The 21,424-nt window shown below is 61.1% G+C and overlaps 6 protein-coding genes across 6 annotated transcripts in view; 1 reads left to right on the forward strand and 5 right to left on the reverse strand.

Moving 5' to 3' along the window:
* Positions 1-1,052: 1,052 nt before the first annotated feature.
* SPRG_04925 (hypothetical protein) lies at positions 1,053-3,108 on the reverse strand (the record flags this gene model as incomplete). Its single annotated transcript, XM_012344063.1, has 5 exons — positions 3,060-3,108; positions 2,923-3,009; positions 2,339-2,872; positions 1,751-2,295; positions 1,053-1,697 (listed from the first exon to the last, which is right to left on the reverse strand). The coding sequence occupies exons 1-5, from the start codon at positions 3,100-3,102 to the stop codon at positions 1,053-1,055; spliced, it is 1,854 nt and encodes a 617-aa protein (XP_012199453.1). The 5' UTR covers positions 3,103-3,108.
* Positions 3,109-3,730: 622 nt separating this feature from the next.
* On the reverse strand, positions 3,731-5,332 carry SPRG_19698 (hypothetical protein; the record flags this gene model as incomplete). The annotated part of the gene is made up of 10 exons (XM_012344131.1): positions 3,731-3,850; positions 3,900-4,046; positions 4,104-4,160; positions 4,209-4,310; positions 4,363-4,431; positions 4,485-4,562; positions 4,612-4,743; positions 4,796-4,873; positions 4,921-5,194; positions 5,238-5,332. 10 exons carry the CDS (start codon positions 5,330-5,332, stop codon positions 3,731-3,733), a joined length of 1,152 nt encoding a protein of 383 aa, XP_012199521.1.
* A 358-nt stretch (positions 5,333-5,690) lies between these two features.
* Positions 5,691-8,206, reverse strand: SPRG_22139 (hypothetical protein; the record flags this gene model as incomplete). Its single annotated transcript, XM_012344177.1, has 3 exons — positions 5,691-6,519; positions 6,546-7,769; positions 7,818-8,206. 3 exons carry the CDS (start codon positions 8,204-8,206, stop codon positions 5,691-5,693), a joined length of 2,442 nt encoding a protein of 813 aa, XP_012199567.1.
* Positions 8,207-9,132: 926 nt separating this feature from the next.
* SPRG_19699 (hypothetical protein) lies at positions 9,133-13,386 on the reverse strand (the record flags this gene model as incomplete). The annotated part of the gene is made up of 4 exons (XM_012344132.1): positions 9,133-11,446; positions 11,469-13,122; positions 13,174-13,233; positions 13,281-13,386. 4 exons carry the CDS (start codon positions 13,384-13,386, stop codon positions 9,133-9,135), a joined length of 4,134 nt encoding a protein of 1,377 aa, XP_012199522.1.
* A 4,110-nt stretch (positions 13,387-17,496) lies between these two features.
* On the forward strand, positions 17,497-19,014 carry SPRG_04926 (hypothetical protein; the record flags this gene model as incomplete). The annotated part of the gene is made up of 8 exons (XM_012344064.1): positions 17,497-17,639; positions 17,685-17,839; positions 17,880-18,044; positions 18,087-18,271; positions 18,323-18,454; positions 18,503-18,742; positions 18,792-18,913; positions 18,959-19,014. The coding sequence occupies exons 1-8, from the start codon at positions 17,519-17,521 to the stop codon at positions 19,012-19,014; spliced, it is 1,176 nt and encodes a 391-aa protein (XP_012199454.1). The 5' UTR covers positions 17,497-17,518.
* Positions 19,015-19,043: 29 nt separating this feature from the next.
* Positions 19,044-21,424, reverse strand: part of SPRG_22140 (hypothetical protein) — a gene marked incomplete at both ends in the record, with an annotated part of 5,508 nt that continues 3,127 nt past the window's right edge. The window contains 5 exons of the mRNA XM_012344178.1: positions 19,044-19,073; positions 19,123-19,193; positions 19,244-19,374; positions 19,419-19,921; positions 19,989-21,401. Coding sequence (XP_012199568.1) covers positions 19,044-19,073; positions 19,123-19,193; positions 19,244-19,374; positions 19,419-19,921; positions 19,989-21,401 — 2,148 coding nt within the window. The remainder of the gene's footprint in view (positions 19,074-19,122; positions 19,194-19,243; positions 19,375-19,418; positions 19,922-19,988; positions 21,402-21,424) is intronic.

Raw genomic sequence — 21,424 nt, forward strand, 5'->3', positions numbered from 1 at the left:
CGTACGGCAACATGAGTCTCGGTGACGGCCTAAAAAACGGGGCGCCTCGGGAGCGGGCGGCGGCAATGTTGGCAGGGACGTCTACACTCATGCGCAGCACGTGGCCCAGCAGGCGCCAGCGCTGGCGGGCAACGATCTCGCTCAGTGGGATGCTGTCGCAGCGGTCGTAGAGCGCGACGTCGCCGAGCTTGCTCGGGTGAAAGATACCTAGAAGGCGGCGCAGCTGCCGGCGATGGAAGCTGTCAAGGCCCGCCAGACTCGTTGGCGTCAGGGCCCATGTGCCACAGTTGTACAAAGGACCGGGAGCACGTAGCACTTGTACAGCCGCACTCGGTTGCCTTCCGAGATAAGGCCTCGACGCATCCAGATCTTCCACATGTTGTTGAACGCCGTTGTCGCCAGTCGCTTCCGAGCGCGCAGATCGGCCGCGTCGTCGAGGACGCTGCCGAGCTTCTTGGTTGTGTGCCAAAGAGGCCGCGTGCGTCGGCGTGTCTACCTGCGTCGACCTGAATACCTGCGTTTCTCCTGTCTTGTCTTCATTTATCTTGAGGTCCCACCGGGCGAAGATGGATGGCGCCGCGGCTTTGATCCTGATCATGGCAGCAGCGTCGTGGTATCCGTGCTCATAGCCAAAGAAAGAAGACGCTCGAGCTTGCGCTGCCCTCTGTGGTCGTTGCTAAATTGACTAGCGAGATGGACCGTTGGCGAGAGGTGCCTGCGCTTGCGACGTAGTAAGAGAGATGGCGGACCCAGTGGTCTTGAAGGCAGGACAAGCGTCCAGGATTCAACGCATCAACCGCCGTGATTGGCAGATATCTGTGCATTCCGGATAACAGCCTATGACGTGGCACCACCACGGATCGCTCTACTCAATGTGGGTGCAATGGCAGCCTCAAGACCGAAACTCTCGAAGTACAAACTCAAACGGAGCCGACACCTCACTGTCTCGGCACACAACATGGCATCGCCGCTATCGTTTCTATCATTGTATACTCGACTAGGATCCAAGTGGAATGGGGTTGTAAAGGGTCCACCCAAAAATGTCTCATGTTTCACTTTTCAAACACAGTGATAGCGTCGCCGACCTTGGCCGACGTCCCGCAAGCGAATGTAACGCGGACTTTGCCCGCTTTGCCGAAAAGCGAGTCGACGACGCCGCGGTCCCCAGCAGCCGTGACCGCGTCCATGGCCATGCACGCTAGCGCTTCATCACACGTGGCAAAGAGTCCGGTTGCAATCACCATCGGGTTGCGACCCTCGGGCGATGTCTCGCCCTTGAGCCGCTCGACGAGCCCGACCCACGACCGCTTCTGCACCTCGACCGTCGGCAGCGTCACCGCCTGGAGCGGTGCCGGCGACGGTGTCGCAGCGGGCAGTTCGTACAGCCCCGGGGCTTGCCGCAGCCGATGCGCCAGCGATTTCTCTTGAAAGAGAATCTTTGTAAAGCGCAGCACGAGTCGGTCGCCTGGCTGCGTGCTTCCGTCCGTAAACTGAACCCGGCACTTGCCCGTCTTGCCAAACGCGCCGTCGATGGCGCCGAGGGCGCGCGACCGCTCGTTCTGCACGGTTAGACCCTTGAAGATGTCGAGGTTGGTCTCTTTTCGAAAGAGATCCTTGACGATCGCAACGCCGTGCTCGCCGCACTTTTCGACGAGACCATGGCGCTCCTTGATTTTGCCGATGTGCAGCTTGGACAACTATGCACATAGTGTCGTATAAACACAAGACAATCCGGACCACAGAGTAGTACGTTGTCAAGGGTCGCGACGACGGGGCCGTAAAACGCGATGCGACACACGTTCGACTGCGACACGGTCGTGTCGAGGCGCGAGCAAATGACGTGGCTGAACGGTGGCACGAGAATCTCGCGCTCGAGCTGCAACAACACAAATAGATGGTCGGTGGCGCTGGCCGGTAGCGTCGCCAGGTACCGGTACTCGGTGTTCTCGACCGCAAAGCTGGCGTGCGACCCGTGGAAGAAGGTGGCTTTGGCCAGCACGGTGCTGTGCCCGACGGTCACGTGCACCTTGGCACCGCTCTCGCAGTCGAGGCCAAAGAAACGTACGCGATGCACTTGTAGCACGAGGTTGAGGACAAAGCTGAGCGACTTGGGCGTGATAGCGAGGCCGCGCTCGAGGGTCGCGGCATCGAGGCCGTGCAGCCGGAGGCCGACGCGGTCGCCTTGGATGGCCTTCTCGACGCTCGTGTGGAACATCTGGAGCGACTTGACCTTCTTTTCGGTGCCGAGAATCGGGATCGCGATCGTATCGTTGACTCGGACCGTGCCCGATAAGACTAACATGAGCGTGAATCAAAGCTTGTACGAAAGCTAGCGTACCAGTGCCAGTGAGCACGGTGCCTTTGCCCCGCAGCGGAAAGCAGTGGTCGATGGCGTAGCAGAGCGGGCCGTCACCCGAACGCGTCGGCAGGTGCAGGTGGCGTTGCATCGTCGCGAGGAGGTCCGGCATGCCCTGCGGCGCGCGGGCGCCGTCGGCATCGCCGGCAGCCACAGGCACAATCGGGCAGTCTTGCAGCGTTGGCGACGACGACAAGAAGGTGCGGATCGTGGCCAGCATCGCGGGCAGCTGCGTCGCCTTGTCCGTGAGCAGGTCGACCTTGTTGAGCACGACAATCACATGCGACGTTGCAATCTCGGCCAGCACGGTCGACTCGATCGTCTGCATCTGAATGCCCTTCACGGCGTCGATGACGAGAAGCGCCATGTCGATGATGTGGGCGCCGCCAATGACCGTTTTGATGAGCGACGCGTGGCCCGGGCAGTCGACCAGCGTGAGCTGCGCTGTGTACGCCTCGCCGCTTGCCGCTGTGAAGGGTAGCTGCAGCGACGAGAAGCCGAGGTCCAGCGTGATGCCTAATGCATCGTAGGACGTGAGGGCATGGGCGGCGACGCGGCGAGGGTACCGCGGGCCTTGCTCTGCGGGTTCTTGTCGAGCGCGGCCGTCGAGAGGTGCGTGCTCAGAGAGCGGACGAGGCTCGTCTTCCCGCTGTCTACATAAGCAGCCAGTAGCCTCTTGGGCACATGGCGAAGAGCGACGTACCCACATGGCCCAAGATCCCGACGTTGACGTTGACGACCGCCATGGACCTCTTGCAAATGATCTTTTGCCACTTTGCCATATAGGTTTATTTGGATTATTGATTGTAACAGGGTATCGAGATATAGACAGTGACACGGCCATTGGATTCATCTTGGCCACGACCCAACGACCCAACGAGGGAGCACTTGACAGGATCATCGAATGGCATGGAGAGGTATGATGACGAACCTCCTCTGTTGAAATGGCATGTCAGAAGCCTCTCACTGACTTGATAAGACCTCGCTACCTACGATCGAGGGCCCATCAGCCCCCAGTATATTTACCCTAACCACGACCCCACGTGGTAGTATCAATGCCACGGCAGAAGTCACTCATCGCGACTTCAGTCCGATATGTGCACAAGTCGTAGGAGCGATTGCTAATCACTCTACGCCTTGTGAATATATTGGTGTCAACCTTGAGAAATGAAAAGCTTGCTCCGGCGATGACTCGCCAGCTTGCCACACGTGATCTAATGCACGCTCGTGTGTTGCGCCTATTTTTTGAAAAACGGTTGGGTGTACTATGACTACAACAACGACGTCGTTTGACAACTCAGCACTGTTTCGTTGTGGCAACAACTCAGCAGAGCTGCTGGAAGGAGGAGTGGAGTTTGATTCAACGAGCGGCCTTTAAAACATATCGGCAATTTCGGCGATCTCACGCTCGAGGCGCTGCTCGCGCTCGTAGCGCGTCGAGAGCTCGGCGAGGTCCGACGGCCACTTGGGGTGGTGCAAAATGACGTGGCACGCCTAGCGACGAGCAACATGACCTGTCGCATTCCTGCACGAGGCTCCGTACCACGCACGGGTGTGCGAACGGCGGCGACTGCAGCTTCTTGCCGAGGCACTCGGTGTGGAACCAGTGACCGCAGTACGCCTGGAGCGGCACCGCGTTGGGATCGAGCGCTGTCGCCGGATTGGTTGGCAGCACCAGCTGTGCGCACTCCTATCGTTCGCTCCATTTGTGAGCGATCGACTTTGATTTCAAAGAGAAAAAGCGGACCGGACACGCTGTGGACGGCAGGGACTTGAGCACGGTTTCCCACAGATACGTCTTGACCTACATCGCCTCGGTCTGCAAAATGTTGTTGGCACCGCTGGGACGTACCACTGGCAGGATGCTCTTGACGGCTTCATCGAGCGGCGACCGATGCAGAATGCCTCCGTCTTCGGCGTAGTAGAGCGGTGCAATCTTTTCCTTGGGCGCTTCCTACGACAGCAAGAGAATGGCACCTTGCTATTAACTTGATACTGGAGGGGACCTTGATGACGATGGGCGACGTGGCGGCTTTGGCGGCCTTGCCAAACTTCTTCGCCCCAGCCTTCTTTGTCTAGAAAAGATAGACGATAAGAACTTTCTTGTGCGCAGTCGTTGGCGCGGTACGGGCTCGGGCGGCGCAAGGAGGCTCAGCGGCTTCTTGAGCGGGTTGGAGGCGTACAGCGCCTGGTCAGCCGTGTAGCCCTTCAAAAAGTTATAAACAAAAGACTAGATAGTGATGCGCCTTGGGTACAAGCGTGATGCGCCGGGCCATGTCGTTGGCTTGCTTGACGATGGCGTCCACGACATTCGGTGGCAAGTTGGACTCGTCGCACACCACACGAATCGTCGAGTCGGGGTAGTGGTCGTCGAGCTTGACGTTGACCTATCGTCATGGCACAAGACGTGACCCTTTGTGTGAAATGTCTCTTGAGTACCTGGAAGAAGTAGGGCCCCTGACGCAGAAGCACCTTGATGCGCCCCGCACGCTCGTTGACGAGCTTCATCTCGCCGCCCTACAGCGCCTGCGTGACCACTGGACCTTGGATTTGGATACGCTTACGTTGGCGTCCGCCAGCAGGCGAAGCTGGCGCACCTCGTCGAAGGCGAAGAGGAGCTTGTTCTCGGCCAGCGACGTCTGCACCAATTCAACGATCGCCTGCACCTGGGGCAAGCCCTCTTTACTAAGCTCTGTCGCCTTCGCATCGGCAAACTTGGTGAGGCGGCGCAGGGCCACATCGGGCAGCGACGTGCTCAGAATCTCAATCAGAAGCTCACGGCGGGGGTACTCGTCCGGAAAACGCAGGCGCAGACGCAGCTTGCGCTGGCGCGTGTCCCTACGGTGCACATTGCCACGGCGTAACCATGATCGCACCGTACTGAAGCGACGCCTGGAGCTGCTCATGCGTGCACGTCTCGATGTTGGCGGCAGGGATGAGCTTCTGGAAGGCAGCGACCTCAGCGGATCGGTCCATTGGTTCGTGCGTGGCGAATCGAGCAATGACCCAATCATCCGGATAATGACGACATGTCGCAGCGGTTGAGGACGAGGTGTCAAGTGCGACGTTGCCTTTTATTGAGATCTGAGTTTGCACTAGAGATCCGTACTGTCATTAATAGCGACGAGCACGCCATCTAGTCGCTGGCTGGATCATGGCATTCTAACCTACCGACTAACTAGGCTACAACGGCAGCGAACAGGGAATCATTGCTCGCTGCTATTCCGATGGACAGCGACCAAGTTAGTTGATCCCGCAGTAGACTGTTATCTTCTACGAGGTGCAGGCCGACGGCAGCCACTTCGATCGTGGTTGTAGCAGTACACAGCGCTCTTTATCCCTCGAAGAGCTCGTGGAGTGTGATCTTGGTGGTGCGCTGGGCGTCGTCGGTCGAGAAGGCCCCCGCGCCGCCCTGCGCTGCTGCGCGCGATCGCCACTGGACGAGCCGCGCGTCTGGCGCGAGGTCCTCCGACGCCGAGGGCATCGGACGTACCGATGGTTGGCAGTAGGCAATGTACTGCACGCTTTGGCGCACCAGGACGCTGTCATAAGCCCGCTCAGTCGGTTCAAACTCAAAGCTCGTCGTCGTCGCATTGAGCCGATCCATCAACGCCGCAAGCTCCGGCGCGTGGTCGCCGAGGTACAGCACGTAGTCGCTTGCGCTCGGAAACTCGGAGACGACGCTCGGCGCGTAAATATGCTGCGTCACGTGCGCAAACGCCATGACGTCGCCGCGGAGCGTCGTCGGACGGGTTTGGAACCAGCGCTCGTAGTAGTAGCACGCGACGTCGCAGAGCGCGCTCCATTTGAACGCACTGCGCGCTTTCCGCAGCGCGGTATCGCGGTAGTGCGGGTGCAGTGCATAGGCAAGGACGTACGCGGGCTGCTCGCACGCGCTCCACGCGAGCTCGAGGTGCTCGAGCAGCGCTTGCTGGAGTCGATCCAGCGCATGGGGCAGTCGACGCACCGCGCTGTAGAGCTGGCCGACGAGGTGCAGCGTCGACGCCAGCGAGAGCGCGCGTGGAAGACGACCGAGGTGCGAGAAGAGCGGCGATGTCGCTTCGAGGACTACCCGCGTGTCCATATCGACAAAGTGGCTGCTGAGAGTCTCGTGGAGCCAGGACGGGATATCCGGGAGGTTACGGGGCAGCGGCCGCACGAGGCTCAGCCGCTTCAGGGCGAGAACGACCGCGTCGTCGGCGAGCAAGCCGTGCAGAACGCGGTAAAATACGCTTCGTGGCGAACATAGAAAGAGGAGTGCGGAAGCTGCGCGGGGAGGTGGCCAAAGTAGGCCGCGGCCGGCGGGAGTGCAACCGCGACGACGTGGAGTTGCTGCCGCGCGCACTGCGCTACATGCCGCTGGATGGTCGCGGGGAGCAGTGGCAGCGGACATGTAAACGTCAAGGAGGCCTCGAGCATGGACGGGAAGAGGAGGCCGTTGGGGTGCACGACATACGCGACGCAGGTCACATTCGACTCGGTTTCGTCGAGCAAATGAACGACGAGTGTCCAGCCACCACCAGGGTGCATCTCGCGCCACCGCGTGCGCAGTGCCTCCTCGCACGACTGCAGCAGCCGCCGAAGGAGCGGGCCCGTGAGCTCGGCCGTCGTCGGGAGGTGGGGGCAGAGCGCTCGCATCGCTGGCGACTCGACCCACGCGAACGGCAAGTTGTGCTCGAGCGTGAACGCAAATACAGCATGAATCGTGTCGAGCTCGTTTGTTGTTGTTGTTGTTGTTGTTGTTGTTGTTGCTGGCCGAAGCCCGTTGCTCTCGATCGAGCTCACGCGCGAGAGACTCGCATGGGACGTGAGTGGCGACGAGGCCGACTTGTCGATCGGGAGATGCAAAAAGCGCGCCAGTGGGGACGCGGTCGCGGATGTGGCGAGCGCGTGCAGCCGCGGCGTCTCGGCACCCGCCAACGGCAGCGGACGGTCCATGCTGTCGTGGTCATGCTCGTCCTCGTCATTGTCATTCTCGTCATTCTCGTCACTGGACATGACGATATCGTCCAGCACCGCTTCGTGGTTGAGAATGTGCTCGCAGTTGGCGAGGTGCGTCTGCATGTTGTGTTTCCGTCCGAGAATGACCTTGGGCGGCGGGACGTCGCGCCCGGCTTCGCGCCCGGCTTCGTACGCGTCGGTGCAAAACTTGCATTTCGCATAGTGGTAATACGTGTTGGGCTGGCGCTCGAGCTGGACGAAGAACTGCCGCTCGTTGAGCGCGAGCTTGGACGCGTCCTTCGTGCGCTTGGCCGGGAGCTTGCCCGTGAAGAAGGAGCAGCGCGCCAAGTGGCTGCGCATGCTTTCTTTGCGGCCGGCAAAGACCTCGGGCGGCGCCGGCCGGCGACCGCTGCTGTGCGCCGCCACACAGTGCTTGCAGCGCACCGGGAAGTAGTTGCTGTTGCCAATGTACCTAGTCGCAACGTGACGGCGTGGACTACAGGCTGTCGAGAGGACGGACCCGTTTTGTTCGAGCCGATCAAAGTGGGCCCACTCGGCGATCGCGCAGTGCACGCCTCGCTTGCCCGCGCGCCGCTTGACGATCGGGTTGGGCGGGATCGCCGACGCATGAAGGCACTGCGCGAGGTGGGCCTTCATGACCGACCGCCGGCCCACGAGCGGGCGCGGCTCCGTGGCCTCGGTCGATGCGGCGGTTGGCATCGGCAGCGTTGCAATGAACGCCTGCAGCGCGTCCGGCGTGTTGATGCTGGCAATGTCTCGGCCCGGCGAAGACGCGGCGATGGCAGCGATGACGCAGTGGCGGCAGTAGACCCACCAGTACGAGAGGTTGGCCTTGTGGCTCGCCTTGACAAAGTGAGCCCACTCGGTCAGCGAGCATGCGCGGCCCATGCTCGGTCGGTCGACTTTGCACTCTGCGAAAATGGGCTCTCGAAGCTCGGATTGGATCAGATAAAGGCCGAAAATCCCACCACGACAATCCAACCACACTCTTCCAGCAGCAGCTGCCTCGTCGAACGCATTGCATGAGCTGCCGCACAGAGTTCAAGGAAGCGACGGTCGCATGTGCCGTCGGTGCTGCACCCGGCGATACAATGTACGAGTAGCGCGAGTTTCGGCAACGATGACAACGCCGTCTCGAAAACCCAGCCACTTGCTTGCATGGCTGGATCTCGCACGGACTTGCGCTGGTCTCTTTATACCTTATGGACACGAAGTCGCTGCCTGCTGCTTTGTGTTGAGCCCGCAAGAAGGACCTCGACCACTGCATTCCGATGCAATTTCGTGCAAGACGGCGCGACCTGGCAGCTGCGGAAGAAGCAGCTCGTCTAAGACACTGACAGTAGCACTTGCACTGCGACGACTAACGACTCGTCCTACCAGGAGTACCAAGGAGGTCAGGACCGGGATCGGAGCCAAACGTCGTTGGAGCCGATCCAGCCATGAACTGACCGCTTGCACTTTCTACGCGGGGACACTTTTGATTGGCTCCTACCAGCTTCGAACTTCGATGACCGTTTTCAAATGGCCCAAAGATCGGCCGATGGTGTCGGCGGGTTGTGGCAACCGACGGACCACCAGTTCGTCTATATCACTGCTCTGGCCAAACCCTATACCTCCCCGCTCGCGACTGCCCATCTCCGAGCACTAATTGTATCATGACATCAAACTCGATGGCAATCACGACACGTGAGAAAGGCGCCTTGGCATCGACACCAGATCCAACGGCAATCTCTAAAGTGCCAAAATCCATCCATGACACGTTGTGTGTCGACCATTGTCTGTCGCACGAAACCCTAGTCCCGTGTCTTATAATGTTATGGTAACTGACGCAAATCCGCGACTTGGGAGGCGAGCACATCGATGGCCACGTTGCCGTCGCCAAACGGGTTCATGGCCGGCGGGTGCCACACCTGGCGCGGGTGCACGAGCAGGTCCGGGCGGTACCCGCTGCCGTACGTGGTCCACCCGTTGAGAAAGAACGAATCCAGCGTGCGGGGGTCCAGCGCCGCAACGATGTCTTCCGCGTGCACGTCATCCTTCTTGGCGCTTGACGCGAGGTGCCATGCATCGTAAAAGATCTGCACGAGCGTCTGCCGGCCGTGCTGCAGCGCGTGCTTCATCTCGGCCAGCTTGTCGGCGGTGACACTGCGCGCGACGTTGTTGCATTCGTTGAGCGGGTCGACGACGTTGCAAGCGCGCACTTGGAACGGCAGCGACGGCCGGATGCCGCCGTGCACCGTCTCGATCCGCGCCTTGAACGCGTCGACGGCGACCTCGTCCATGACCACATCGGACGACCGGACGCTCGGGCGCCACCCGGCGTTGAGCGACGCGATCGGGACCGGCCCGAGCATGCTCACCGCGTGGTACGTCCAGTCAAAGTCGGCGTAGAAATGAAAGAATTCGATCAGCGCCTGCAGCGGGTGGCAAATGCGCTTCCCAAAGAGGTTGAAGAGGCAGAGCACCATCGTATTGAGGGCAAACGTCGAGAGCGCGCCGGCGACCGCGCCGAGAATGTTGCTGCGGCCCGTCGATGATGACGACGACGACGATGCGATGAAGCGCGAGCTGTCGTACATGCACCACGTCTTGATCAAAATGAGACTGCGCTTGAAGAGATGGTGCTGGCCGACGCGGAGATCCATTTCGTGCAAGAGCGAGACCGCGCCGAGGGCACCGAAGCGGTTGGCTGTCACGTCAATCGACACGTTGTCGATCGTGCACTTGACGACGCGGACTTCGGCATTCACAAACGTCACGTTGCGGACGGTACACTCGACCTTTTGGTCCGACGTCGCCGCCGCCAAAAGAGCTTGCGTCACGTCTGCGTGCCACGTTGCACTCGCCGTGTCGTCCGAGAGCACCAAGCACACGTCAATGTCCGAGTCGGGCAGGTACGTCTTGAGCGGGTACGACCCCGAGGGGTAAAACGTCGCGACCGAGACCACCGGCTCAAGCACCGACGCAAGCGCGCGCATAAGTTTTGTGCGCACGCGCTCCGAGTCGACGGTCGGGCCAAAGAGCTCGACCATGTGATCTGCGTGGCGCATCGCGGGCAAGGCAAACGCCGCGGGGGCCAACGGCCGCATACATCGTTCCATGCCATGCAGCTTGGACGAGAGCGACGAGAGCGGTAGCGGCGACGAGACGGGCGGGACGAGCGCCGCGTGCCGCTTGAGCTGGTCGATTTCGTGCTGCTTCTCGCTCAGCGCGCGCTGGAGCATGTCGATTTGATACCGGAGCCGCGCCATATCGTCGGGCGACTCGGCGGCTTGACGTGGTGGTCGTGCCGGCGACGACACGATCGGGCGGGGCGGTGAACCGGCCGTCTTGATCGGTGGCGGGACGCCACTGACCGGTGGCTTGCCTGGCGACCGCGATGGCGGACTCGACGACGGTAATCGCACCGGGCTTGCATCCGACGACGTTGTTGGCGTCGCGCGCTGCGGCGACTGCGCGGGCGTGGCCTCGACGTGGAGCTTGAGCTCTTCGAGGACGTCCCGCGCCCGCTGGCACTCGTCCTGGAGCTGGTCGACCATTTGTTTGCGCGTCGCGCGGTCCAGTGCATCGACAATCAAATCGCGCTCTCTTCGTTGGCACACATCGACGAGGTCGGCGCGGAGCTTCTCGAGCTGTTTCCGCCGCTTCTTCAGGTACTTGTCGTCGACGAGGACGACGGGCGACGCCGCCGGCGTACTTGCGCCGCTCTTGTCATCCTTCGTCGTCGTTGTTGTCATTGGCGTCTCGTCGTCGTCCGAGCTCTTGGCCGTCACGTCGCCGTCCTTGGGCACGTCGTCTGTGAGCGAAAAGTGAAAGGTCGGCCGGGGCGGCACCACGCGCTCCGCCGGCGCCTCCGTCTCGTAGAGGCTCTCGCAGGCTTCGTCGCGCGTGTACATGACCATGCGACTCGATGGCGTGCTACTTCGATGCCCGAGACTCCCGGTGGGTGAGATCTTTTGTGGCACCGGCGGCGGCGGTATACTCGCATCGGGTGTCGGGACCATGTCGTCGTCGTCGTCGTCGTCGTCGTTGGTCGCCGGACGGGCGGCATTGTCACCGCTTTCGTCATCGTCGTCGTCCGTAGTCACGGCGTCCTTGACCCGGATCGCGGGTGGCCGTCGATGCCGGCTTGAGAGCCTTGCTCGGCGACTCGGTGGTCGTTGATGCTTTCGCAGTCTTCTTCTTCTTCTTCCTGGCGCCCTTCTTGGTCACTTCGGTTGCGTCGCCGTGCTCCAAGAGCCACTTGACCGCGCGGTTCGACTCTTCGACCTTGTGTTTCTCATCGAGGTCGCGCGCTTGCTGCTCCTCCACCTGCGCGTCCAAGTGCCCCGGCGACACGGCGAGGATCGCTTGGTAGTCTTTGGCTGCGAGGGCGTACGACTGCAGCTGCATGTGCACGCGGGCGCGGCTCAAGAGTGCTTGCAGCGCAATGCGCACCGGCGACTTGCTCTCTTTACTTGTCGCACCGACGAGGCAGTGGGGCTTGACTTGCTCGTCCGGAAGGTAGTCCGCCCCCGAGTCGCGCTCCTCATTGAGTACTTTTGGAAACAAATCGACAATCTTGCCGAGGTCGTCGACCGCGGCCTGGGGCTGCCCGTGCTCGAGGTACAGTCGCGCGCGGCGGAAGAAGCCCTGGGACGCAATCAGAGGCGGCGCCGACGACGTGACCTGCGCCAGCAGTGCGAGGGCCCGCGCCGAGACATGCCCTGGTCGGGCCGCATCGTCTTGGAGCTGCAAGACCACGGCGCGGGACAGCAAGAGGCGGTGGTCCTTCGCATCGATCAAGAGCGCTGCGTCAAAGTCCGCGAGCGCCTTGGTGAGCGCGCCGGCGCGGATGTAGGCCTCGCCGCGCGCCGCCAGCACGTCCAAGCTCTCGGGCTCTTGGTCGAGGGCCGCCGTAAAGTCGTCAATGGCCTTGAGCGCGAAGGACCGGGCGTCGTCCGACTCGCACGGCGTCAGGTATGTCTCGTCCATCGCGAGGCATATGGTGCGCGGCGTGTGCCGCACGGCGCGGTCGTGGCCGTTCTCGGCCGAGAGGAGCGCCGAGTCTTCCATCTGGTGAAGCAAAAAACCATTCTCTTCGGTCTCGACAAGCTTCATGAGCGTCTCGGCGCGCTGGAGCAGCGACTCGAGCTTGACGTGCGTGAGCTGGCGCGCCTCGAGCTCGACGACGCGGTCATAGTCGGCCAAGGCCAAGTCAAACTTGCAGAGACGCGTGTACACGAGGCCGCGCTGGCGGTACCCGTCGTCGCTGCGCGGGTCCATCTCGATGACGCTGCCAAAGTCCTCGAGCGCGTGCGTGAGGTGGCCGAGCTTCGCATACGCCTTTCCGCGCGCGAGCCGCGCGTCCTTGATCTTGGCCGGCACGCCCGAGATCTCGATCGCCTTGGTGTAGTCTTCGATCGCAGACGGGATCTTGTTGTGGCACTCGTATGCAAACGCGCGCTTCGAGAACATGTCGCTGTCGCCCGGCGTGTGCGCAATGAGCGTCGAGTAGTCGTCGATCGCGGGCTCGTAGCGCTGCGCCTTCATGTAGCACATGGCGCGCTGCACGTACGCCTTGAGCTTGGTCGGCGCGACGTTGATGGCCTCGGTGAACTCGGAGAGCGCCCGCTTGTAGTCGTTCTTCTCGACGAGCTTCATGCCACGCTGGAACGCCTCTTCGTACTGGAAGCCGTCGGTCGACGCCATCGTGGACGCATTGTAGCTCGCGGCCGCGGCCGTCGACCGCAAGAGCGTCGAGGTCGGGTACACGCTGTTGAGTTTGTTGTTGCTGCTCGCGCTCGCGGCCGTGCTGCCCGACACTACAGGGAGAGGCTCAGACCAGCATCTTTGCACAGAGAGATCGGCCGTACGCAGCTGCGCGATCGTGTCCGAATGGTCTGTGTACGTGAACGGTCGGCGCTTCTTGGCCGCTACGGCCGGCCATGAGCGGTCTCTCGCCTCGCCGGCCACGACGTACCCGATGCGGCTGCCGCCTGCCCGCCGTCCGCGGCTGCCGGCGCCGACTTCCTGTCATTGAGGTTGCGGTACTTGAGTATTGCGCTCTGCAATTGCTTCCCTTCCATCTTGTCGTCGTCCGTCGATCGTCGAGTCCGTGGCCGCGTCCCGGTTGTCGTCGCCACCGGTCCGCGCTGTAAGTTCAAAGGGCTTCTATCGCCTCTCAAAGTTGATATGTCCGGGCCTGCAGGCAAGAAACCTCTAACTTCACATATTTGAAGGATATCGGATGCGACAGAATATCAATTGACACAGGTTTACACTCACGCCACGCCTTGCTGTGACGTTTCTGATTGGCTGCCGAGACGACGACTAAACCCTTCATTGCTCGACTAACAGGTTTGTCCCAATGTCCCATGAAACGGCTTGGGAGAAATGTTTTGAGGTTCCGAATCTCAAGTTCGGCGCCTTGCTGGCAGCATCGTATTGGTGTTTCCTGCGCTTTGACAGTGCGGCGACATGCCTCCAGCTACAATGCTCGACTGCGAGCATGCACCATCGAAGACGAGAAGGATTTCAGCGGTGACACTCCTTCGAGATGGCAGAGACCCATCGTTGATGCTCAGGTGCGCGCACTTGAAACCGGCGCCTGTAACGATTTCAGTCGCACCGGTGTCCTGTCGCTCCGACCCGCCTCGTCCCGCCGACGCTGGCGGCCGAGGTACCTACCATGGTGCATGAACACCGTACTCGTCTGCTCGCGGTCCGCACGCGCACGCTGCGAGACCCGGCATGGGAAAAACCCATTTAGTCGAAAACGGCTTAGTCGAACGGTTCTCCGGAACTAATCGATTGGAGACCAGATGGTGGGTGGCCCGTCGCAGGCGACCAACGGCAAGTCCAAGAGTCCACGGCGTCGCGTAGTATTGGTGACGTTAACGAAGTCAAATGCACAAGTTGTCCATGCTATGAACGCCAATGCGAACTGTACGCTTGGTCGTCTAGACATTTGCAGCAGGTAGTCGCTACGACATGCGACGAGGCCAGCAGTTGCGAGATTGGGGGACTTACAAGAGAAACTAGATCTGATTTCCTTGCTTGCCTGCATGTGTACTAAAGCCCTTGTCCACCTTTGCTAGAAGTTTCGACGTCGGTCGTTGTCGATATCTTCACTCGAGTCGCGCTGCGCCCGTGGCGCCAAGAGCCCACAACATCCCAGTGCAGATGCCATGTCACTCTGCTGAGCCTCGGAGCCACGCAACTCGAATAATTGCAATAAGTCTTCGCGTCGAGCCTGGATGCCTACAGCCGCGTCTTAATAGCCCATCCCTCATGAAGTACCGACTCGCCCCCGTCTCGCGCATATAGCATATCTCTATTGTAAAGTACTACCCGTCAGTGCAGCGTTCCGCTGAGCGAGATCGTCGCCCGCCAACGCTGGCGCCTGCTGGGCCACGTGCTGCGCATGAGTGTAGACGTCCCTGCCAACATTGCCGCCGCCCGCTTCTTTGCTGCGCCCGAGGCGCCCCGTTTTTTAGGCCGCACCAAGATCACGTTGCCGATCGTCCTGCACCGCGACCTTCAGTCGCTGACGGCGCCTCAGTCGCTGGCGTCTCTCGAGGACCTCAACAAACTGCGTAGCTTTGCCGCCGACCGCGACTATTGGAATGAATTTATGGAGCTTGTCGTCGTGGCCTCACCCGCGGCCACAAGCGCCCCCGGGCAACTACAGAGGAGCAAGACGCACCCCCGCGCCGCCGCCTGCGCAGCCACGGCCTGTCGAACGAATGAAGAAGAAGGAGAATGCTAGTCTCTACGGATGCGAACTCTTTGGAACAACGAAGATAACGCGAAACACGTTCATATATACCCGTCACTGGCTGCTTTTACTTGCGATCACGCGACGTGAAGGGGTTGGCTGTTTTTAACCTAAATCGGACGTCTTTGGTTTCACCCTTTTCATATCGTTATGTCGACGCCACTGCTCCGCGTCGGCCCCGAGGTCGCGTCGTACCTCTTTGGCCGCTGCGAGCGCCACGTCATCCGCTGCATCGCGGTGCTGCTGCTGCTGAGTTCCATGTTTTTTCTGCTGTGCTTTGCAGCTGTCTACTTGCTCGCCCCCGCCGACCAAGCCCGCGTGGTCGGCATCTGGGCGCCTCGCTTGAACGCCGGCGTCTCAATTTTCCTCGCCAGCCTGTACCTCTACGGCATCCTCAGCGCGTGCCGTGGACGCTGCGGCGCGTCCGTCTCGCCTGAGACATTGCATGGCGACGCGGCTTCGATCCAAGCCAGTGGCTGCGTCGCCCGCATGCGCCGCGTATATGTCAAGCACTTTGGCCGCTTTGGGACCTTTGGCCTTTTAGGGCCGCAGTACGAGACCAAGCTCATGCTAAAGCAGATCTTGCAGATTCCCGCGCAGCTCTATCAAGCCTACCGCATGAGCTGTCTGCTCACGGACGCCACCGCGTCGCTGGCGTACGCACTCGTGCTCGTGTGCAACTGCATTGCAGTGCCCTTGCTGCTCGCGAGTTCCAATCCGTTTCGGCGCCGATGGGGCGCCGCGTTCGTCGATGGAATTCTCAATTTCCTGCTCTCGTCCGGAATTCCATTGATTTTGAACTTTCGCGCGATCGCCACCTACTACTTCGCACAAGACGCGGGCATCCTCGACGACCACGCGTGGCTCAACGCGACGATCTTGCTCGGCCGCTTCATCGTCGTTAGCAGCCCATTGGATTTTGTCACGAAAGTCGGGCCCTTCCTCACCTGCTACCTCTCATTGCGGAGCATGACCAACGCTGTCCACGTTCGTCTCACGTACTATGAACTTAACGCCACACGACTCTTTTCAATGCACATACCTAGGCCCACCGGTCGGCAAAAGCTCGCGCTTGACAAGGTGGTCTCGCAACAACGGCGCTGGCGACACGCCTACGCGGTTGCCTCGGTCACCACTGGCGTTGTCCTGCTTGGGATCGCAGCGGGGGCCACCCAAGCCCGCGACTGCCCACCGGGCTGTCTGCTGCAGACGTATCCGTGGCTCGCAAACCAGCGATGCACGTGTGTGATGCTGCGCGTCAACTGCATGACGGCGCCGCTATCGACCGACCTCGAGACGTACCTCCAGCCGATGCTACCCGACCTCTTTGACTTGGAGGTGGAGCAATGCGACTTGCCAAACGCGGTGTCGGCGCCGACCATGGCGCGCATGATCAACCTCTACAGCATCACGCTGCAGCGGACCAACACGGTGCGCTGGGACATCTCGCCCGACGCGCTGCCGGCCAGTTTGTTTGCCATCTTCCTCTGCCATCTCTACTTGCCCTCGGTGCCGACGGTGCTGCAGCGTTTTTCGGGCAATGTACAATATGTCTTCCTTCGCAACGTCTCGCTCTTCATGAATGCGTCGCTGCCTCCTGCGTTTCGATCGCTCGTCATGCTGGAAGTGAGCAACGCGAGCTTGGATCACGTGCCGCTTCCGCTGGCGCCGCAGATGACCAATGTCAATTTTCAAAACAATTTCATTGTCGACCTCCCGACCACGATCCCGGCCATGGGCTATCTCAACCTCGTCAACAATTCCATTGCGCACCTGCCTGCATCGATTATGGACCGCGTCGGGCCGTACCAGACGCTGCATTTAGAAGGCAACCCGATCGCGTCGCTGCCAATAGATTTGGATGTGACGTTGCTCCGCTCAGGCCGGCTCGTCATTCGCCACACGCCGCTGTGCGACCGTCTCTGGGCACGGCCCGATGCAATCGGGCTAGCACCGCTGGAGCGCGCGATCTTCGAGGCCCGGGACGCGATCTGCCAGCCGCAGTGCAACGTAGGCTGCTACGACAGCTTGATTGGCAACACCAACTGCAACATCGAGTGCATGACGCCCTCGTGCAACTGGGACGACGGGGACTGCGATCGGTTTGTCTTCTAAGCGTCGACGCACCTGCCGTCACGACGACATTGGTTCCCGATATGCTGCGTCATTGGACTCTACCACCCCACGGCACATCCTCCTGGTGACCACGGGCGCGCAGAGCGCAGAAATGAGATAGGACGATGGCTCGCCGCCGGCAAGCGAACGCAGTGAGTGATGTCACGACCACCCGACGACGCAGACCACGTAAAAGTGATCACGTACGAATAGAGCACGCGTAATAAGGATATGCTTGTACCACGACGAAAGGGTTAGGGGTGAGCGATCTAGAAGCTGCCGAGGGTTTCAGAGGCGGTTGGCTGAGGGATTTTGGATTCGGCACCATGACGTCCGGAGCGCTGCTAGCCATGCCGATGCTGCTCATCAACATGGGCGGCGAGATGATCTACGTGCTGGACCAGCGCTTGAAGGCGCAGAACATCCCCGAAGACAAGAGCACCAAAGGTTGCCTTCTCGCTGCTTGAGACAAGCGTAACAATCGTGGCGTAGTGCTCGTCGATGTCGTCAAGACGATGTACAACACCAAGTTCATCTCGGAGCTCTTCCGGCCGCACCACATGTACTCGAACCTCTCGACGCGCCAGATCTTTGACCGGCTCGCGCACTCGTCCATCATGCGCCTCAACCAGTCGAGCATGGACAAGGTACAGCGTCTCGCTAGCACCCACTTCGAATGTCGATTAGCTCTATGGGCTCATGCGCATGGGGTTCAAGTCCAACCTCCTCGCGTGCTCGTCGGCCGACCAGCTCGTGCAAGTGACCATGAACCACCTCCAGAGCATCAAGGCGATAGTCAAGGCCGACGAAGCGACCTCGCTCATCGAAGACGCGGTCGTGCTCACGGCGTCGGTACGGTCGACGCACTCGTTATTCGTGTGTTAACCAGCGTAGGTCTATGGAGCTCTCTCGCACGCCGACTTTCTACTGCTCAAGCAGCATCTCGCGCGCTTCTTCCAAGACGTGCGCATCAAAGTCTCCCTCTTCCTCCAGTCGGGCATCCAAAACCCCGATGGTGCCTTTGTGCTGCGCGCCAACGGCCCGATCGCCACCGGCGGCGACATCCCCGGCGTCGTCCGGTAGGTGTTGGATTGTGGACAAGTTGTCTGTGATGACAATATTGGTATTAGGTACTTTGACGACCGCGGCAAGGTGGTCGACAAGGACATGTTGGATCTGGCCAACGCCGTCGGCGCCATCGCCGTCGACGACGGTCCGATCTTGACGCGGGACCCGGCGCTGTGCCCGTTCGGTGAAAACCTGTGCGTGCCTACACGAGCAACGATAGGCGACTTAGTAGGAAGGGGTAGGTATGCGCCAACGGCCAAGCCGGACCTCAAGTCGGGCGCCGAATTGACCGCCGATGCCAAGCGCACGCGCGGCGCAGACAAAGTGGACGCACCCGCCAAACAGTACAAGGCGACGGCGCAGGACGGGCTCAACCTGCTCGCCGACCTCCTCGGGAACAACTCGGCCAAGGAGACGACGGACGCCAAGCCCTTCAAGATTGCGCTGTTTGCCGGCGACACGGGCGACGACGACGACGCCAAGTACGTCCTGAATCGCGACAGACGAGGAGGATGACGCATGCGCGTGTAGCGACGGCAAGGGCACGGAGGCGCACGTGACCATGATCACGATCGACGCGCTGAGCGACCACAAGGACGCGACCAAGCATCTCTTTGACGACTTTGATGTCGACGTCAAGGTCCGCGCGGAGGGTGCGTATCTTGAAACATTGAAAGATGAGGCCACACGGGACGTAGGTAAAAAGGGCGGCGACGACGACGATCTTTTGAGTTTAATGGACGCGTCCGCCTAAGAACGACACACGACAGAGAGGCGAGGGTCTCACTTGGACACGTGGCCGCATTTGAGGCACTAACATACAGAGTGGAATCCTTTCCCATCCTCGTGGCTGTGTGCGAACCTTGTATACTGTCGAGCCGCTCGGCACAGCCAAGAGTGTCTTGCACTTGGCGCACGTTACCTTGACGACATCTACGCGCAGACATTCTAGTCCGAGCCAACGATGCACGATGCATGCATACCATCCGAGCCCATCACGCGCGAGACGCCCTTGCAGTGGCCGCACTGGATCGTGGGCTGCCCTGGCGGTGCCGAGAGCATCTTGTGGCAGTGCCCGCACTTGACAAGCGTCGGCTTGGGCGTCGGTTCGATCCTACGACCACACGTATGAGCAGCGACTCATTTAAGAGCAACAACTTGTTGACAGAGTTGCACTCGGGGCAGACGACGTCGGCGAGGTCCAATCCTTCGGGCAAGTGGAGACCACGGCGACAGCCCTTGCAGGTGATCGTGGTTGTGCCGGGCGGCGCGGGGGCCGGCGACGAGCCGCCGAGCGGGCGCTGGCACAGTGGACACGGAATCGTATGCAAGTACGCACTGCAGCCCGGCGGCACGTGGACGTTGCCGAGGCAATGTGGGCAAACGACGTCCTCGTCGTCGATCACGGCCTCGTTGTAGTAGTTGGTGCTACCCGAGCTCGGCGCGTACTCGCCGTAGCTGCTGTACGAACCTGGCGCGAAGCTCGAGGCCGAGCCATAGTTGTCGCCGTAGCTCGAGCTAAAGTTGTCCGAGTAGCCAGAGTAGCGCGACTCGAGGTCCCGCGACAACTGCGTCGCCAAGACCGCGTCCGTCCGTACGGGTCCGTACCCAAACGCGCCATCGGCAGCGCCTTCGTCGATCGCGTCTTCCGACACGACACGCTGGCGGCGTCCAAGGCGTCGTCCTCGTCCGTCGTCGGCGCCGCCGGATCGTCGAGCACGTCGACACCGAGATGCGCCGTGCCGTCGTATCCGTCGCTGCATGCGCCGCCAACCACTGCAAGACGTTTTGATTGTTGAGGATCGCGACGTGGAACGCAGCGTCGTAGCAGAGGACGTCAAGGACGTGCACGGCGAGGGGGCGCACGACCATATCGTCCAGCGATGCAACGACGAGCCACTGGAGCAGCGGCATCGGAAACACGTCCCGGACACGGTTGTGGCCGAGACTCAGCGCCACGTCCAGCCACGCGTGGCGCAGCGCGCAGGTCTCGGACAGCGCTTCGTAGACGTGGACCTCGACGCGGTACAAGACGTCCTTGCAGCGCGACGGGTCACTTACGCAGGTGCAGAGCACCGCGATGGTCCGCGCCACCTCTTCGTGCACCGCAAGAAAGGCGGGTGCGGCCAGCGCCGCCAAAAGATCCCAGAGCGCATCGTGCATCTCGGCGGGCGCGAGGCGGGCCATGTACCGGTACCGGAGCAGCGTCAACGACCCGATCGCAATCGAATTGTGCTCGACTGCGCTACGCTCCGTGATGTACTGCAGCCACATGTAGAGCTCGGCGTAGATATCACTGCGACCCACGATGTGCGACCGGGCGTCGGCGACCGCACAGACGCGCACGAGAAGATCGACGACGAGGTGCGCGAGCGGCGCGTTGGCCGTGTACTTGGACGTCGACGCTGGCCGCGCGACCGAGTCGAGGCACGAGTAGGCGTCACTTGCGTCCGGCTGCATCGAGTGCTGTAAAAGGAGCGCATAGAGGTCGACGGCTTCTGCCAGCACGAGCCGCGCCGCCTTGTCTTTGGACGCGACGAGGTGGAGCACTTGAAGAATCGCAAGAACGTTCGGCGCGTGGGCGTCGGTGGAGGCGAGCGACTGCACAAAGCTCAGCAAGGTCGACACGCCGTTGCAGAGACTGAGCCGCTCCGTACCGAGCGTGATCTGCGACAGATGGACGAGCACGCGCTGACAGAGATCGCTGTCGGTCCCCGCGCTCGTTTGCAGAAAGGCCACCATGTACTCGATCGCGCCGCCGTCGATGAGGGCGAGCGCGACGCGCGGAATTGCGACGAGCGCCACGAGCAGCGGCAGCGCGACCGACCGCATCGCGCCAGCGACCTCGCAGATGCGCGGCGCGACCTCGCAGAGCACGTTGACTTCGGCGGTCTTGAGCGGCGGTCGCGAGACAAACGCAGTCAAGACGACACAGGCTTCTCGCGTGCCGACATCGTCGTCGTGAAAGATGTCGGCAATCGCAGACACGAGGAGGTGCCGAGCGCGGTACGTATTGATGGTCGCCCACACGAGGCCCATGTCGCAGCCTTCGCTCAACGCAAACTCGAGCAGCGTCAAAGTGGAGGCGACGTGATCTTTGGACGCAAGATCACAGAGCGCGGCGCGGGACGAGTCGGGCGACTCGATCAGTGGCGCAATGCAGT

This window comes from Saprolegnia parasitica, assembly GCF_000151545.1.
Source record: "Saprolegnia parasitica CBS 223.65 unplaced genomic scaffold supercont2.16, whole genome shotgun sequence".
NCBI lineage: Eukaryota > Oomycota > Saprolegniomycetes > Saprolegniales > Saprolegniaceae > Saprolegnia > Saprolegnia parasitica.